Source organism: Ictidomys tridecemlineatus, chromosome 6, assembly GCF_052094955.1.
Source record: "Ictidomys tridecemlineatus isolate mIctTri1 chromosome 6, mIctTri1.hap1, whole genome shotgun sequence".
Taxonomy (NCBI): Eukaryota; Metazoa; Chordata; class Mammalia; order Rodentia; family Sciuridae; genus Ictidomys; species Ictidomys tridecemlineatus.
In genome coordinates this window covers 6,326,587-6,341,218 of record NC_135482.1, presented here as the reverse complement: position 1 = coordinate 6,341,218, position 14,632 = coordinate 6,326,587, and the positions used below count along the sequence as shown (strand labels likewise).

Sequence of the window (14,632 nt, the reverse complement as noted above, 5' to 3'; positions counted from 1 at the left end):
TACTGTGTACTGCTCTTTAGAGTGAAGGAGAAAGGTATGTCTGCCTTGCATCCAGAGAGCACTGGCCATCAGCTCTGAGCTTAATTTTCTCTCCTACTGGGAACACACATCGTGATGGAAACAGAAACCAAAAACAGAAGGGATGGGGAAGGATGTCACAGTCCAGGTCATATAAACATACAGGTGCTTCAGGAATGACAAGCCTTAGCAAGATTCACTCTCCCCATCCCTGTCCTCCCACTTGTTTTCCTTCAAACATGCTGTATACTAAGGTCTAAAAATCAGATTTCAGAAGCAATGAGAGTAACATTTTAAATTTTGGTATCATTTGCTTCATGAGTAAATAGCAACTTCCTCAGATTGCATCCCTCTGAATATGCTATTAAAGTTTGAAGACATAAATTTTCTGTTTTCCTCAGAATTAGTTCCAGTATATGAGAAATTAAGAGTTATTTTTCAGAGGAGCATGGGAAGTTCAAGTTGAGAAGTCTAGTGTTAGGAGAACAGGAAGAAGAGGGAAATGTCTCCCTATTCTTCCTCCCCATCCCTCTATCTTCCTGGTAACTTTTCTGCTCTCTGCTTTTGAAGAATTAGCCTGAGGTGCCATCCCAGTTGGTGGCCATACCTGTAATCCCAGCTACTCAAGGAGGGAAAGCAATGTAAGGGTTTGTATCCTCTGAAGAGGGCTTGAGATTCAGAGTTTGTAGCTTCTGTGCTGGAGCTACAGACCTAGAAAGGAGGAGTATGTCAGAGGGCTAGTTTCCTGCTATAAAATCTACAGCCTTGGATTATCTGCTCTGAAGTTTGTACATTTTTAAACCTATATTTGGTTTTTGTGTTTGAAAAGAGGTGTTATGGATTGTAGCTCAGCTTGCCTAGCACATGTGAGCACTGGGTTTGATCCTCAGCACCACATACAAATAAATAAAGGTATGGTGTCCATTTACAACTAAAAATATCTTTTAAAAAGATATATTACATTCTTTGGCATTTCTTTCCTTGGCAAGTCAGCAAGTCATTGGAGAGGAAAGATTTTTCCAATTAGAAAGTGCTTAGTACCTGCTGATTCTTATTGTTGAGAAATTGGGCCATTCTCGTTAAATGTAGCTTGCTTGGAAGCTCTGGATTCCGGAGAGGGCAAGTCTACAAAGACAGTCATCTGCAAGTGAGAGGGTAAGAAAGTGCCATCATTGCACCCTTGGTTTTCAGCCCTGGGTGTCCTAGGTAGTGAGGACAAACCCTCCAATGCATCCTGGTTGGCTTTTCTGGGTGCTCCTGAGTGACCTTACTCAAATGTAGCCTCCTTCAAAGAATTCAAGGGACAAAGAACAAACACCAGAGCCCTACTATGTGAATAATGTTAGAAAAACCGCCACTCAAAGTCTGTAATAAATAGTGGTGCACATCTGCAATCCCAGTGGCTTGTGAGACTGAGGCAGGAGGATCTCAAATTCAAAGGCAGCCTCAGAACGTAGCGAAGCCCTAAGCAACTCAGCGAGACCCTGTATCTAAATGAAATATAAAAAAAGGGATTGGGGATGTGGCTCAGTGGTTAAATGCCCTGGGTTCAGTCCCTGGTACCAATAAGATAGGTAGGTAGGTAGGTAGATAGATAGATAATGAAAGAACGAACAAGACTCGTTGTTGGAACAAATGCCCTTTTATTGAGGAATAGCTCTGCATATTTATAGAGCCAGGGGTGGTTTGACAGTTGGCATGGGGTGCTTTCTGATTGGTGGGTAGGATCAGGTGAGCCAGCAGGGCTAGTCTGATTGGTGGGTAAGGATCATGTGAGCCAGCAGGGCTCACCATTTGGTGGCTCTTCTTGGGGGATGGGGAAGTTAGTCTTTGGAACCAAGACAGAGGACTCCCAACATTCCCCCCTCTGTTATTAAATGAGAGTGGGTGTCAATTCATTCTGGCTGCTTCCTGCTGAAATGGAGCAGTGTGGGAGAAAGAGAGGAGGGGAAGTAAGGAGCCCCCACAGGAGGGTAGAGAAGACCAGTATCAATGAAGGTTCCTTGCCACCACAGATCCAATGATGACGTCAGTCCATTTGGCATAGGTCTCAACTAGAGGTATTATCAGTAACCAGGAGTTGATAATTCCTGAGGAGAAGCTGGTTAAAAGCTTGATTAGAAATTTTACTCACCTGAGTCTGAATGAACTTTATGATAGAGGGAAGGAACAGGCACAGGGAGTTTTTTTTTTTTTTTTAAAGAGAGTGAGGGAGAGAATTTTTTTAATATTTATTTTTTAGTTATTGGCGGACACAACATCTTTGTTTTGTATGTGGTGCTGAGGATCGAACCCAGGCCACACGCATGCCAGGCGAGTGGGCTACCGCTTGAGCCACATCCCCAGCCCCCACAGGGAGTTTTTATACCAAATCTAATGGGATCTCTGGGTCTGCAAGCTGCCTTGTTGGCCCAAAGGGGTGGTGGTGGTTGAGTGTTCAGCCTTGAGCAGGGGCTTGGGCGTTTGGGCTTAAAGCACACAGGGGTTATAGAACCAGACAGAGGGTTTGAGAAGCCAGGTCATTCTGCAACTAACTTTGTTTGGCATGACCTGCAGGCTCTGCAGACCAGCCTGTCCTGCACCTAACACCCTCAATTCTACTCTTCATTCCTAGTCCAATCTAGCTCCCTCCCCTCTCTATTAAGGCTGCTCTTCAAACTTTCCCCTACCTGAGTGTACCAGATTGGTTCTCTCTTTGCCTTTCTCGAAGGCGGGCAAGGGAGGACAGTGGCCCATTGTTACCATATTTTCCTTTGAGAGCAGTCAGATCTCTCCAGGTTTTATAGATAGATAGATTGGTTGATTGATTAGTAAGATAGATGGGTAGATCGTAGTTGCAACCTGTTTCTCTGATGATGCCTTCTCTGCCTATTGAGCTCCTCAGGAAGGAGGAAAGTCCACATTCAGATGTAATTGGACTTTTGAAAGCTCACAAGTCAGTAAATCTGTATCTTGACTCCATTGCATATATACAATTGACCTTGGGCAATTGATCTAGCACGTCTGAGCCTTCATTTCTTCCGTTTCTTCTTTTGTGTATCCCATTGAAAATCAGAAAATGTAAATGCACAGGGTGCTCACCAATTACTTCTAGTTTCCACTGCCACAGACATGCTTTGATCCACCAGGTGGCGCTGTGAAGACTCCAGGAGCTGCCAGTAGACCTGGCACACTCCAAAGGTGCAGCCACACCAAGCCACCAGAAGTGATGGCAGCAGCTGGAAAGTAGACTCAGACTCTGTTGGGAAGAAAATATTAAAATTCTCTCTCTCCTCTTTCTCCCTCTTTAAAAAAAAAAAAAAGCTTTCCCTGTATGTTTGCTAATCTGACTCAATTTCATTTCCATTGTCACAATACTTTTATTTTATTTATTTTTAAGTGGTGTTGAGGATCGAACCCAGGGTCTTGCATATGCTAGGCGAGCACTCTACCACTGAGCCACAGCCCCTTCATTTCCATTGTCATTGGGTCGAAAGATCCCTGTTTGCAGCATCACCAAGACCCAGGAAGGAACCAGGTAACTGGAGACCACATCTATTGCCCAAAGCCCACATGAATTATTCAGACTAGACAGTCCTAAGCCATTCACTCTGCCTTCCCCAAGGAAATACCAATTCAGGCTGTAGCCTAGGCCACATTCCTGCTTCTCCTGACCAAATTGATGCTTCCTCTGAGGCTCTGTGGTATATCATGATCTCTTGGTTAATATAAATAAATTCTTTTTTTTTTTTTGTGGTACTGGGAATTGAAATAAATTCTTCTTTCAATGGCATTGACTTCTCAGTGTTATCATTCAGTCACCTCTGTTCATTAAAATCCCATGGGTACCTGGGCACCATGGTGCATGCTTGTAATCCCAGTGACTAGGGAGGCTGAGACAGGAGGATCACAAGTTTGAAGCCAGCCTCAGCAACCTAGTGAAGTCCTAAGCAACTTGGCAAGATCCTGTCTTAAAATAAAAAGGATTGGAGATGTGACTCAGTGGTTAAGGATCCCTGGTTCAATTCCCCAGTACCCAGTGAATAAATAATCCCACAGGTACAAATGAGACAGAGGCTGATTCCCATGGCTGGCAAAGTTGGCACTCGATGTTGACTGCAGCATTTCAGACCTCTCCACAGCTGCTTTAAAGTCTTCACAACAAAGCTCATTCCCCTCAGAGCTGGTGATCTGAAGAGAAGACAGAAGCTACAGTGTTTTCTATTCTTTTTTCACAGGAGTGTAGCCCCTGGAACTCCAGAGATTGAGGCAGAATTGCCTGAGACCCATACCTTTTTTTTTTTTTTTCTTTTTCTTTTCCATTTTGAGACATGGTGTAAATTGTCCAGGCTGGTCTTGAATTTGCAGTGGTCCTCCTTTAGCCACTTGAATAGCTGGAACTATAGGTATATAGCTCATTTTCAGTGTCTCTTGTGAAGCCTAGAAGTCACATGTCACTTCTGTCATACTCTGTTATTCAGACCAGCTCTGAGTTAGTGTAGGAAACTATACAGGAGCATAAATCCCACCCACCACCACCACTACTACCAACACCACCACCACGGGGAGCCATCGGAAGCTGGCTGCCCCAGTGCCTAGAAGAGGAGTATTTATTTGCTACTCAAAATGTTTTTCCTTCATTCACAAGAGAGTATACAATTGACTCCCCTTCTCCCCACTACCCACCTTCCACCCAGAAGTTTTTCAAAATGTAACCCAGTTGGCACTGCGAAGAGGGTCAGGGTATACAATGTCCTCAGAGCAAACTTCTCTCTCTCCCTCTCCCATCCATGTTTAAGACCAAAGATAATGACAATGCATTCTTCAGTACTTAATGCTATAAATGAAAAATCTCTTTAGGTCACTATTGTAAATGTAAAAATATCACTTAATTGCAGGTCCTCAGGAAGCTTTTCAATTATAAGTTTCTAACCAGCAATGTTTTGAGTCAGAGGATCCTTAGAGATTTGATGGGAGCCAAGGATTCTCTCTCCAAAAGAAAATGCTTATTCAGGGCTGGGGATGTGGCTCAAGCGGCAGCCTTGCCTGGCATGTGTGGGACACTGGGCTCGATCCTCAGCACTACATAAAAATAAAAAAATAAAGATGTTGTGTCCACCGAAAACTAAAAAATGTTAAAAAAGAGAAAATGTTTATACACAAAAATTTGCAACCTTCAGAGATGGTTGGTTAGGAATGGATAGATTTCCTCCCTGCCGACATGTCCAGGCTTTAGTACCTCTGTGCTGCAGGTGCTAGGACCTTGCACGTTCATATCTAATAAGGGCAATGATCAGAAAATGTCACTGGATTGATTTTTTTTTTTTTGGTAGTTGGAGATGAACAGCATGCCTTTGTTTATTTTTATGTGGTGCTAAGGACGGAACCCAGTGCCTCACATGTGCTAGGCAAGCTCTCTGCCACTGAGCTACAGCCTCAGCCCAAGTTCAAGTTTTAAAGTTTAAAAGTTTAAAAGTTCAGGTTTTAAAAATGTTACAGAGCTGGGAGAAAGGAAACAAAGTTAGAATGAGAGAGCCAGTGTAGTAAAGGGATATCAAGTGCAAAAGAGTGGGAGCTGGGGATGTGGCTCAAGCGGTAGCGCGCTCACCTGGCATGCGTGCAGCCCTGGTTCTTTCCTCAGCACCACATACAAAGATGTTGTGCCTCCCGAAAACTAAAAAATAAATATTAAAAAATTCTCTCACTCTCTTTTTTAAAAAAAAAAGTGTAAAAGAGTGGCAAACAGATTCAGAATATTCAGTAAACAAAATATAGAACACTGAGCAAAGTTGGAACTTCTGGGAGAGGCAGACACAGTGGAGGCCTGCAGAAGCAGGGGAGAAACCCTGGGAGGATTTTTCTGGAGGCAATCAGATTGATACCCTGCCCTGTAAAGTCATGCAGTGCAGCAGAGGGGACTGAACCAAAACTGTCAAATAGACTGAACAAAAAGGCTGAGGATCTCAGGAGCCCTTGCCTGCCCCTTCCTTAGCGTTCTTAGGAATAGGCCCTAATTTTCATTTAGATGGAGTTTGGTTTTTCTTTTCTGGTGCTGGGTATTGAACCCAGGGCTTAAGCACATGCTTAAGCAAGTGCTCTACCATGGAACTATATCTCAGCCCCTAAGTGCCTTTCTTTTTTTATTTTTTTAAACAGAGAGAGAGAGAGAGAGAGGGAGAGAGGAGAGAAGAATTTTAATATTTATTTTTTAGTTTTCGGCGGACACAACATCTTTGTTGGTATGTGGTGCTGAGGATCGAACCCGGGCCGCACGCATGCCAGGCGAGCGCGCTACCGCTTGAGCCACATCCCCAGCCCCCTAAGTGCATTTCTTGAGCTCCTCTCTCCAAAATTCTTTGGATTATGCTAAACATACATAACAAAAGCAAATACAAAAGTAAATACTACCTGAAACTTCATCCACAAATGAATGTAAAACTTCCATCAGGAGTGGTGATGATGCAAATGAGGAGAAAAATGATTAGTCCAGTAGGCACAGAATAAGTCCCCTTACCTCAATGGGCTTCCTGCTAAAGTGGGAAAATTGGCCCAACACAGCCAAGAGAAAACTATCATGGGTCCATTAATTTGACCACTGTGGTATCCAGTTGTTTGAATATGGGAAGAAAATTTCTTTATTATTTGTATTTACACTCAGATAAAAAGTACCAGATAGGTGAGGTGGCAGTAGCTTCAGTCACCAATACCAATGCTGCATGTGCCTAATTCTGCAATAATGATTCCTGACAATAATGTCTGAAAATGTTTTTTGGTCGGGGGCAGCGGTGGGTTGCTACTGCCCCCTAAATAGGTAGGGGCTGGGGATAGTATCTCTTGCAAATTAACCAGGCTAAAATGTCATAAGGATGAGTGTTTTCTACAGTGATAGCAACTCTGATGACTTGAGTCTCTGAGAAGACATTTTGAACTGCTAAACCAGAAACTATCTTGTAGGAAGTGATGGCTTTTAGCCTTTTGGTCAAAAAGTCAAAGCTATAACTTGCTGGGTTAAAGCATGTTTAGCATGCCCAAAGCTCAGGATTTAATCCTAGCACTGAGGAAGGTGGTGGTGGGGGCAAGGGGAAGCAGCAGTTATAACCACTCTAGTAATGCTAAGCATTTCTTCATTCAAATACTAGCTGGATAATACCTACTAATAATCAGGCACTGTCACACTTTCTTTAAAATGGAATATGAATATATATATATTTTTTATTAGTATGCTCAAGAATGAACACTCTCCTGGGACAAAGAATATCTGACCATGTTGTGGCAGGAAATGGGTGAGGGCTCCAGAGCTGGTGCTAAGTGGCCACCGAAGAAATTCCATTCAAAGAGGATGCTTCCTGGATCCCATCATCTCTCTGTAGCTTCCAGCCAGGTCTCCATGATTTCCCCAGAATCCCTCATTCCAGCACCAGATGATACTTTTTCCCTTGCCACTCCTGACTCTTCCGAGATCCAGGTCGATTGTCCCCCATGCCCGTTCACCCATGTTAGTCTTTGGAGTCCTGCAGCTATGCTGCTGCTCTGACACCCTCCGGGTGTAGCTGGGGCAAGAATTTAACATCACATTACCAAAAGCACACAGGACATAAGCCCAACAACTTCAAAGAACACCTGCTTCTTCCCCAAATGACACATAATCTTGAGGGGAGAGTAGGTGAGAGAAGGACATCATGATAACATGTACAGAGTCTGTATGCCAGGCACAAGGGACTCTAAGTCAGAGTGGCCAGTGTCCATTCCCATCCCATCCTGCACACGTGGGAGTGAGTGGATGAAAGCTGCAAGAGATGCCTCTCCTGGCTCAGGCAGGTTGCTACTGGCTCTTCCTGCCTTAGGTGCCACGATTCTGCTATCTGTTTTGGGTACTTGCTCATTTTTTAAAAGGGAGAGTAAAAGAACGGCTGAGGGTAGAAGGGGAGATGGCGAAAAACAACCCTGTGAAACGAAACAATACAAAAATCCAGAAAACAGATTTAGTACAATACTTTATAATAGAAAGCCGCTGACTACATGCTAAGACAGACAATATGATACACAACCTGGGGGTGGGGTTGGTGGGGAGAACAGGGCAGAGGCCGGCCACAGGTTTAGACTAAGAGCCTTTCAATAGACTGCTGAATGGACTGGATCTGCTGCTTCAGTTGAGAGCCTTCTTTGATGGTGACAGAACAGGCAATGACAGGCCTGGAAACTCCACAGGCCCGCCCTAGGGCCTGCTTGGAACGCACAAACACATAGGGCACATTCTTGTCTTCACACAGCAGTGGGAGGTGCAGGATGATCTCCAGAGGTTCAGCATCTGCAGCCATCACAATGAACTCAGAGATGCCTCTGTTGAGAGTTTTGGTGGCTGTGGAGACAAACAGGCCAATAGGTGATAGGGGGCTTGAGCAATGCAGACCCAATAATTTCCCACAAAACCTCACCAATACAAAGCAGAGCAGGCGAATACTTCTACTGTTTGTGTGTGTGCGTGTTTGCACTGGGAATTGAACCCAGGGGCGCTTAACCACTAGCCACATCCCTAGGCTTTTTAAAAATTTTATTTTCTTAACTTAGGGCCTCACTAAGTTACTGAGGTTGGTTTTGAACTTGCAATCCTTCTGCCTCAGCCTCCTGAGTTTCTGTGATTATGAGAATTCACCACCATGGCTAAAATGTAAAGCTTCTATCTGCCACCTATGTTTCAGTTCTGTACTCAAATTTTACCTCAGGAAAACCTCCCCTAAATATTCCATCTGAAGAGACATTTTCCCCCAACTCTACTTTATCTTTAGCTCCAAGGCAGGGACTTAGTTTTGATCACCATTGCACTGTCAGCATATAGACATGTGCCTGACACACTGCAGGCAATTAGATATAGGAAGAATGAATAGTTGAAACAAGGCAGAAGACGAGGAAACTGTTGCCCCTCCCTTTCTGAACCCTAGTAAACACATTCTGAACCCAGTATCTCATTCAAGGACCCTCCCACCCAGCGTTCTGGCGCCTCTGGGTCTAGCACCATGCAAGGTATGGCAGGGCAGGAGAAGTCAAGATGGTCCTCTCTGAATCTTCATTTACACATGGAGCAAGAACTCATGCCCCAATACCAGGCCAAAAGCAGGGCTGAAAAGAGCACCATGTCTAACAGAGACACATGAATGGCTTGCTTTGTCTTTGTTCAGCAACATAGGTGAGTGAGCTCATAGTCATCCTGAGTCTCAAACATAGGCCCAAATGCCTGTTGTCTCAGAATCTTTGGAGACAAAAGGACTCTCCCCAAATAAACTACTTGCCATCAGACACTGAAAAGCATTAATATTCCTTTCCTTTTGATGGCTCTGGAGAGAGTACAAAGTTAATACAAATGGTTCTGCACAAGTAGACAAACAAATAAGATGCTTTATATATTAAGGGAGGAGGAAGGAGTGAGGTGTGGTGGTACACACCTGTCACCCCAGCTACTTGGGAGGCCAAGGCAGAAAGATTGTAGGCGGAGGCCAGCCTGGGCTACTTAGCAAGTTTCAAAATGAAAAATAAAAGAGATAGAGGGCCTGGGGTTGTGGCTCAGTGGTATAGCACTTGCCTAGCATGTGTGAGGCACTGGGTTCAATTCTCAGCACTGCATATAAATAAATAAAGATCCACCAACAATAAAAATATTGAGAGTTGGGCTGGGGATGTGGCTCAAGCGGTAGCGCACTCGCCTGGCATGCGTGCGGCCCAGGTTCGATCCCCAGCACCACATACAAAGATGTTGTGTCCGCTGAAAGCTAAAAATTAAATATTAAAAAAAAAAATTCTCTCTCTTTCTCTCTCTCCTTATTGAGAGAGAGAGAGAGAGAGAGAGAGAGAGAGAGAGAATATGAATATGTAGCACAGTGGTAGAAAGCTTGCTCAGCATGTATGAAGCCCTGGGCTCAATTCCCAGTATCATTAAAAAAAAAAAAAGTGAGAAAGTGAATGTGGCAAATTAACAAGGATGAGTCTAAAAATATTCTAAGCATATTAGCCTTTTTCATCTAGTCAAAATGCTGCTGCTCTCAAACCTTCCTATACCCAATCAAGAATATCCAGGGCATGGCAGTTCATGCCTATAGTCCCAGCTACTTGGGAGGCTAAGGAGAATGCTCAGTGCTAAGGCCCAGGAGTTTGGGGCCAGTGCTGGCAACATAGCAAGACTAGGTCTCAGAAGGGAGAAAAAAGAAAAGAAAAATTCTGGCCCTCCTTACAAATCAGAAATCTAGACCAGAGACCCCAGTAGACAGGTGCCGCCATCATTCCCCCAGCAGCACCCTGCAGTACCTTACCCTCATTGGCTCCTTTCCGAAGTTGCTTGTAGTTACATGACTGCTGAACGAGGTCCAACAGTTTCTTGGTAAGGTGGGCATCTGCAAGGGGATAAGCCTTCGGATTTACATCAGCCTCAGTCTGCAGGGGGAAATACCAGTCAGAAAATACTAATCAATTGAGCGACACAGGTGGTCAGTGTGCTTCCTATTCCCCCACCCACACTTTTTTTTTATATTTATTTTTTAGTTGGACACAATACCTTTATTTATATGTGGTGCTGATGATCGAACCCAGGGCCTTGCACATGGTAGGTGAACACTCTACTGCTGAGCCACAACCCCAGCCTACACACACACTTAATATATTAACACTAGCCTGCCCACTCTCAGCTTAGAAAAACTAAAATATACTATTAAGGCTAAAAGGGAAGGTAAGCAATTATATAGCCCAATAATGTATACTAAAACTTATATACTTTTATTTGCTTTTCTTTAGCCTAATGCCTGGTAATATTAGAGCAAATGGGTTATAAAAGGTCTCCTATGGTTCACCAGCCACTTGAGTTTCATGGGATAATCTTTGAAAATCTCAATTCAGTCCACAGCAAGTGGTTCCTAGTAATGACTACACTTCCTTGCTTATTCTACCCTATAATACACACAAAATGGTTTAATTCAAAAGCTACTTCAATTCATTTTTTCTTTGGGATTATCAATTTGATATACAATTGACTGTACTGTTTGCTTTTTTTGGTACCGGGGACTGAACTCAGAGGCACTCCTACTGCATCACACCCCTAGCCCTGTTTTGTATTTTCTTTAGAAACAGAATCTGAGTTGTTTAGTGCCTTGCTTTTGCTGAGGCTGGCTTTGAACTCAAGATCCTTCTGCCTCAGGCTCCCAAGCAGCTGGGAGTACAGGTGTGTGCCACTGTGCCCACTACACCCCCACCCCCACCCCGTGCTGGGAGTTGAACCTAGGGCTTCAGCCATGCCGGACAAGCACTCTACCACTGAGCCACATCCCCAGCCTAGTTACTGTTGTTATGCAAGCAGCATCCTTTGTAAATCTCTAGTTTACTGAATCTCCTCTTGCATCAAGAGGCCACAAAAGTGACTGATCTATTAACATCTAGATCTGTGTACACATCATGATGTTCACATAACCACAAAATCAGCTAACAACACAATTTTCAGAACATACACTGAAGCCAGAATTAGGCAGTGAGTATAGTAAATCTAGTCAGGTCAGATCAAGGAGGCCAATTTTGAGTCCTACAAGTTGGAGACTGTACCCTGAGTGATTAAAATGTTGAGCCCTTCCTCAAGAATCTCCCCCAGCTCCAACATGTTGCCAAGGTAACCTGTCCCAGGAATTGTTCTCTATACAGGGAACTATAAGGTTGATAATGTGTCCTGGGCTGCTCCATACTGCCCTTTCCCCTTTAGCCAACTTGTTTCCCACCTTTTGGCCATCCCACCAAGCATTCCTGGGCCTAGTCACATATGCAGGCAGGAGAAAGATACTGGGAAGAGGGCAGGAAAACAGAGGAAGCCTAGGACACATAAAAAGGGCAGAACACCTAGATTCTGGGAATACCAGGATACCAGCTATGGCTCCCTTCTCCCTCCGGGGAGAAGTCTATGTTACTCCTTTTAAAATAAAACTTGCTTTATATGCTTGCCTCAGCATGCTTCTTTAATGTTCAAACTTCAACATTTGAGGGAGCAGACACCTGGGCGATGTCATTACCTGTCCTTTAATGATGAATGACTGCACTAACTCTATACCAACCATTAGGGCAAGTGCTTAAGCAGCAGGACCACATATGATTTCAAGATCTTCACTATGAGGATGGCCTTAGGCGTGAGCCTAAGCAACTCCATTTTAAAAACTCCCAGTTTGAAACCTGCAAGTCTCACCAGGCAAGCCCTCCAGTATGGTCCTCAGGTACAAACAAGTCACTTCCCCCTGCCTTGATAAACTCAGAGTGAAGCCTCTGGCAGGCTGTCCTCACATATAAGAGGAAAAAGTGAAAAGATCAGAGTGGGACCACCAGACCAGATGTTTTTAACCCCAGGGTAAATGATGTCACTGAGAAATCCGGTGGTAGCTGATAAGGATTGAAAGGGGGATCAAAAGGCCCAAAATTTGGTATAAATAATAGAGCAAATGAATAGGGATTCAGCCAGCTGACACTGATGCCCACAAGCCTGAACCTCTGCATTGTTCTCACTGCTCTCAAACTCTACAGCCACATCTTGACCCTGATGGAGTGGCATCTTCTCCCTGGCCCCTCTCCTCAACTGGCCATCAGCTTCACCCCAGGAGAAGCCTGCCTTCGTTCCTAATCTGATCACCAAGGTCTGAGTGACTGTGTACCTGCTTTACTTAAAGCCTAAGGCTTGAGACTTTTGACCTGACACTTGAACTTAGCATGCAGAGGCAATGTCTGTCATTAGCCTGTTATGACTGTGTTTGCAATGCTTAGAATTAATTAATCTTGTTTGCTGTGAATTAATTAACCTAGAGTTGTTTGCTGGGAGTTGATTATGTCTATTGCAGTGCCTAGCATTAAGAATTGTTGTTTTTCTTGATTAAGAACCTATAGAATAAAATTGTATTGAGTGACTTAAGCATTGGAAAGGACAGAAGCACGTGGACATTCTATATTGCTCCCCCTGGACTGCATAAGTTGCATCTTTTGCCCATCGCTACACTCATGCACTGTTATGCTCATTTTATGGCCAAGAGAAAATACAACAAAGTTCAACCTGAAACCAGGAGCTTCCAAAACTTTTCACTGAACGTTGTTAAGAGGGGTACTGATTTAGAAGCTTCAAGTTCTAGACTCTGCCACATACTGGCTTTACATAGCACAGGGTGGGAGCAAAAATCAAAAGGTAATTCCAAAGGGGTCCAAACTTGGTAGGATTAAAACCTCACTATAAAATACAAGTTCTTTGCAAAAGTCTTCCCTTCTTACCAAGAGCCAACCCAAAGTAACACCATCATGACACAAGAATTGCAACTCTCGCTAGATGACTACAAGTTGGAGACAAATGTTAACTGCCACATGTGGTGCTACTAAGCACCACCTTGGATTTCTGAGATCACGGTCTCGAAAGAAGAGCTATTCCTGTGCTCCAGACCACTCCACATTCCCCAAGGCCAGCAAACGCTCCCAGGCACGTGCTGAATCGCCACTAGGTGCAGACCCACGGAGAGCTCCCCCTCCTGAATACCAGCAACAGGAACAGGGTGGGACAGGAGAGGCTGATCCGAATTACCCTCGCAAAGATAAATAAACAGAAAGTAAGAGAAACGAAAGAATCATCAATTTTCCACCATATCGCCCACGTGGGCTGATCTCTTCCCCCAGGCAGGGCCAGGCCCTCTCCTCTGCTCACCGCAGGCCTTCGGCCACGCACAAAGACTAATGCAATGGCCGGGCTCCTGCGGTTTCCCTAGTTGGGACCTGGGGCCGACTGTTGGGACCCCCGCGGCTGCCAGCGCTCCAACTCTGGGCCGGGCAGCCGGCGACTGGCGGCTGAGGCCGCGCTCGTCCTAAGCCTCCACAGGACGGCGAGTGACCCGAAGCCCGCGCACCCCGCTTCCGGGTCCCGCGGCCCGGCTCACGCACTCACCATGGCTGCGGTCCGGTTGGCTCGCCGCCCTCCAACAGCAGCCGAAGTCGGCAGAGTCGGAAAGCCGCACGGACGGAGGAGCGGAAATAGCCGCGCGTGCGGCAGGAAGCGGAAGTGATGTCACCACGACCGGCGGAACTCGCCGCTAAAAGGCGCCTTGGTGAAAACCACGTGGGTCTGGGAGAGGGGGTGTGTTTTGCTGTCTTTATTAGCGGTCTACTATAAATGTTGATAGAAACTCAATCAGATATTCAGAAAGTAGCGCGCGAGACGAAGGGTTTCAGTGATGTCGTCATCCTATCGCCAGTTCATTTTACTTTTTTGGTGCTGGGCATTGAACCCAGGTGCGCTTCATTTATTTAAAAAAAATTTAAAAACTATATATTTTTAATAGTGGATGGATACAATACCTTTATTTTATTTACTTGTTTTTATGTGGTGCTGAGGATCGAATCCAGTGCCTCGCGCATTCTAGGCAAGCGTTCCACCACCGAGTTACAACCACAGCATCTATTTTATTTTATTTTTTTATTTTATTTTGAGACAAGGTCTCACTAAGTGGCTTAGGGACTCGTTGAGTTACCCAGGCTGGCCTGGAACTTGCCTCCTGCTTCAGCCTTCTGGGTCGCTGGGATTACAGGCAGGTCAAAGCATGTCTGTGGCAGTGGAAGTTGCCACCATGCCCACCTTGCCAGTACATTTTTT

The 14,632-nt window shown here is 44.8% G+C and overlaps 1 protein-coding gene across 1 annotated transcript; it reads right to left on the bottom strand.

The window, feature by feature from the left end:
• Nucleotides 1-7,978: 7,978 nt before the first annotated feature.
• Nucleotides 7,979-14,046, bottom strand: Snu13 (small nuclear ribonucleoprotein 13). The gene is made up of 3 exons (XM_005322198.4): nucleotides 13,928-14,046; nucleotides 10,299-10,419; nucleotides 7,979-8,356 (listed from the first exon to the last, which is right to left on the bottom strand). The coding sequence occupies exons 1-3, from the start codon at nucleotides 13,928-13,930 to the stop codon at nucleotides 8,094-8,096; spliced, it is 387 nt and encodes a 128-aa protein (XP_005322255.1). The 5' UTR covers nucleotides 13,931-14,046; the 3' UTR covers nucleotides 7,979-8,093.
• Nucleotides 14,047-14,632: the final 586 nt, after the last annotated feature.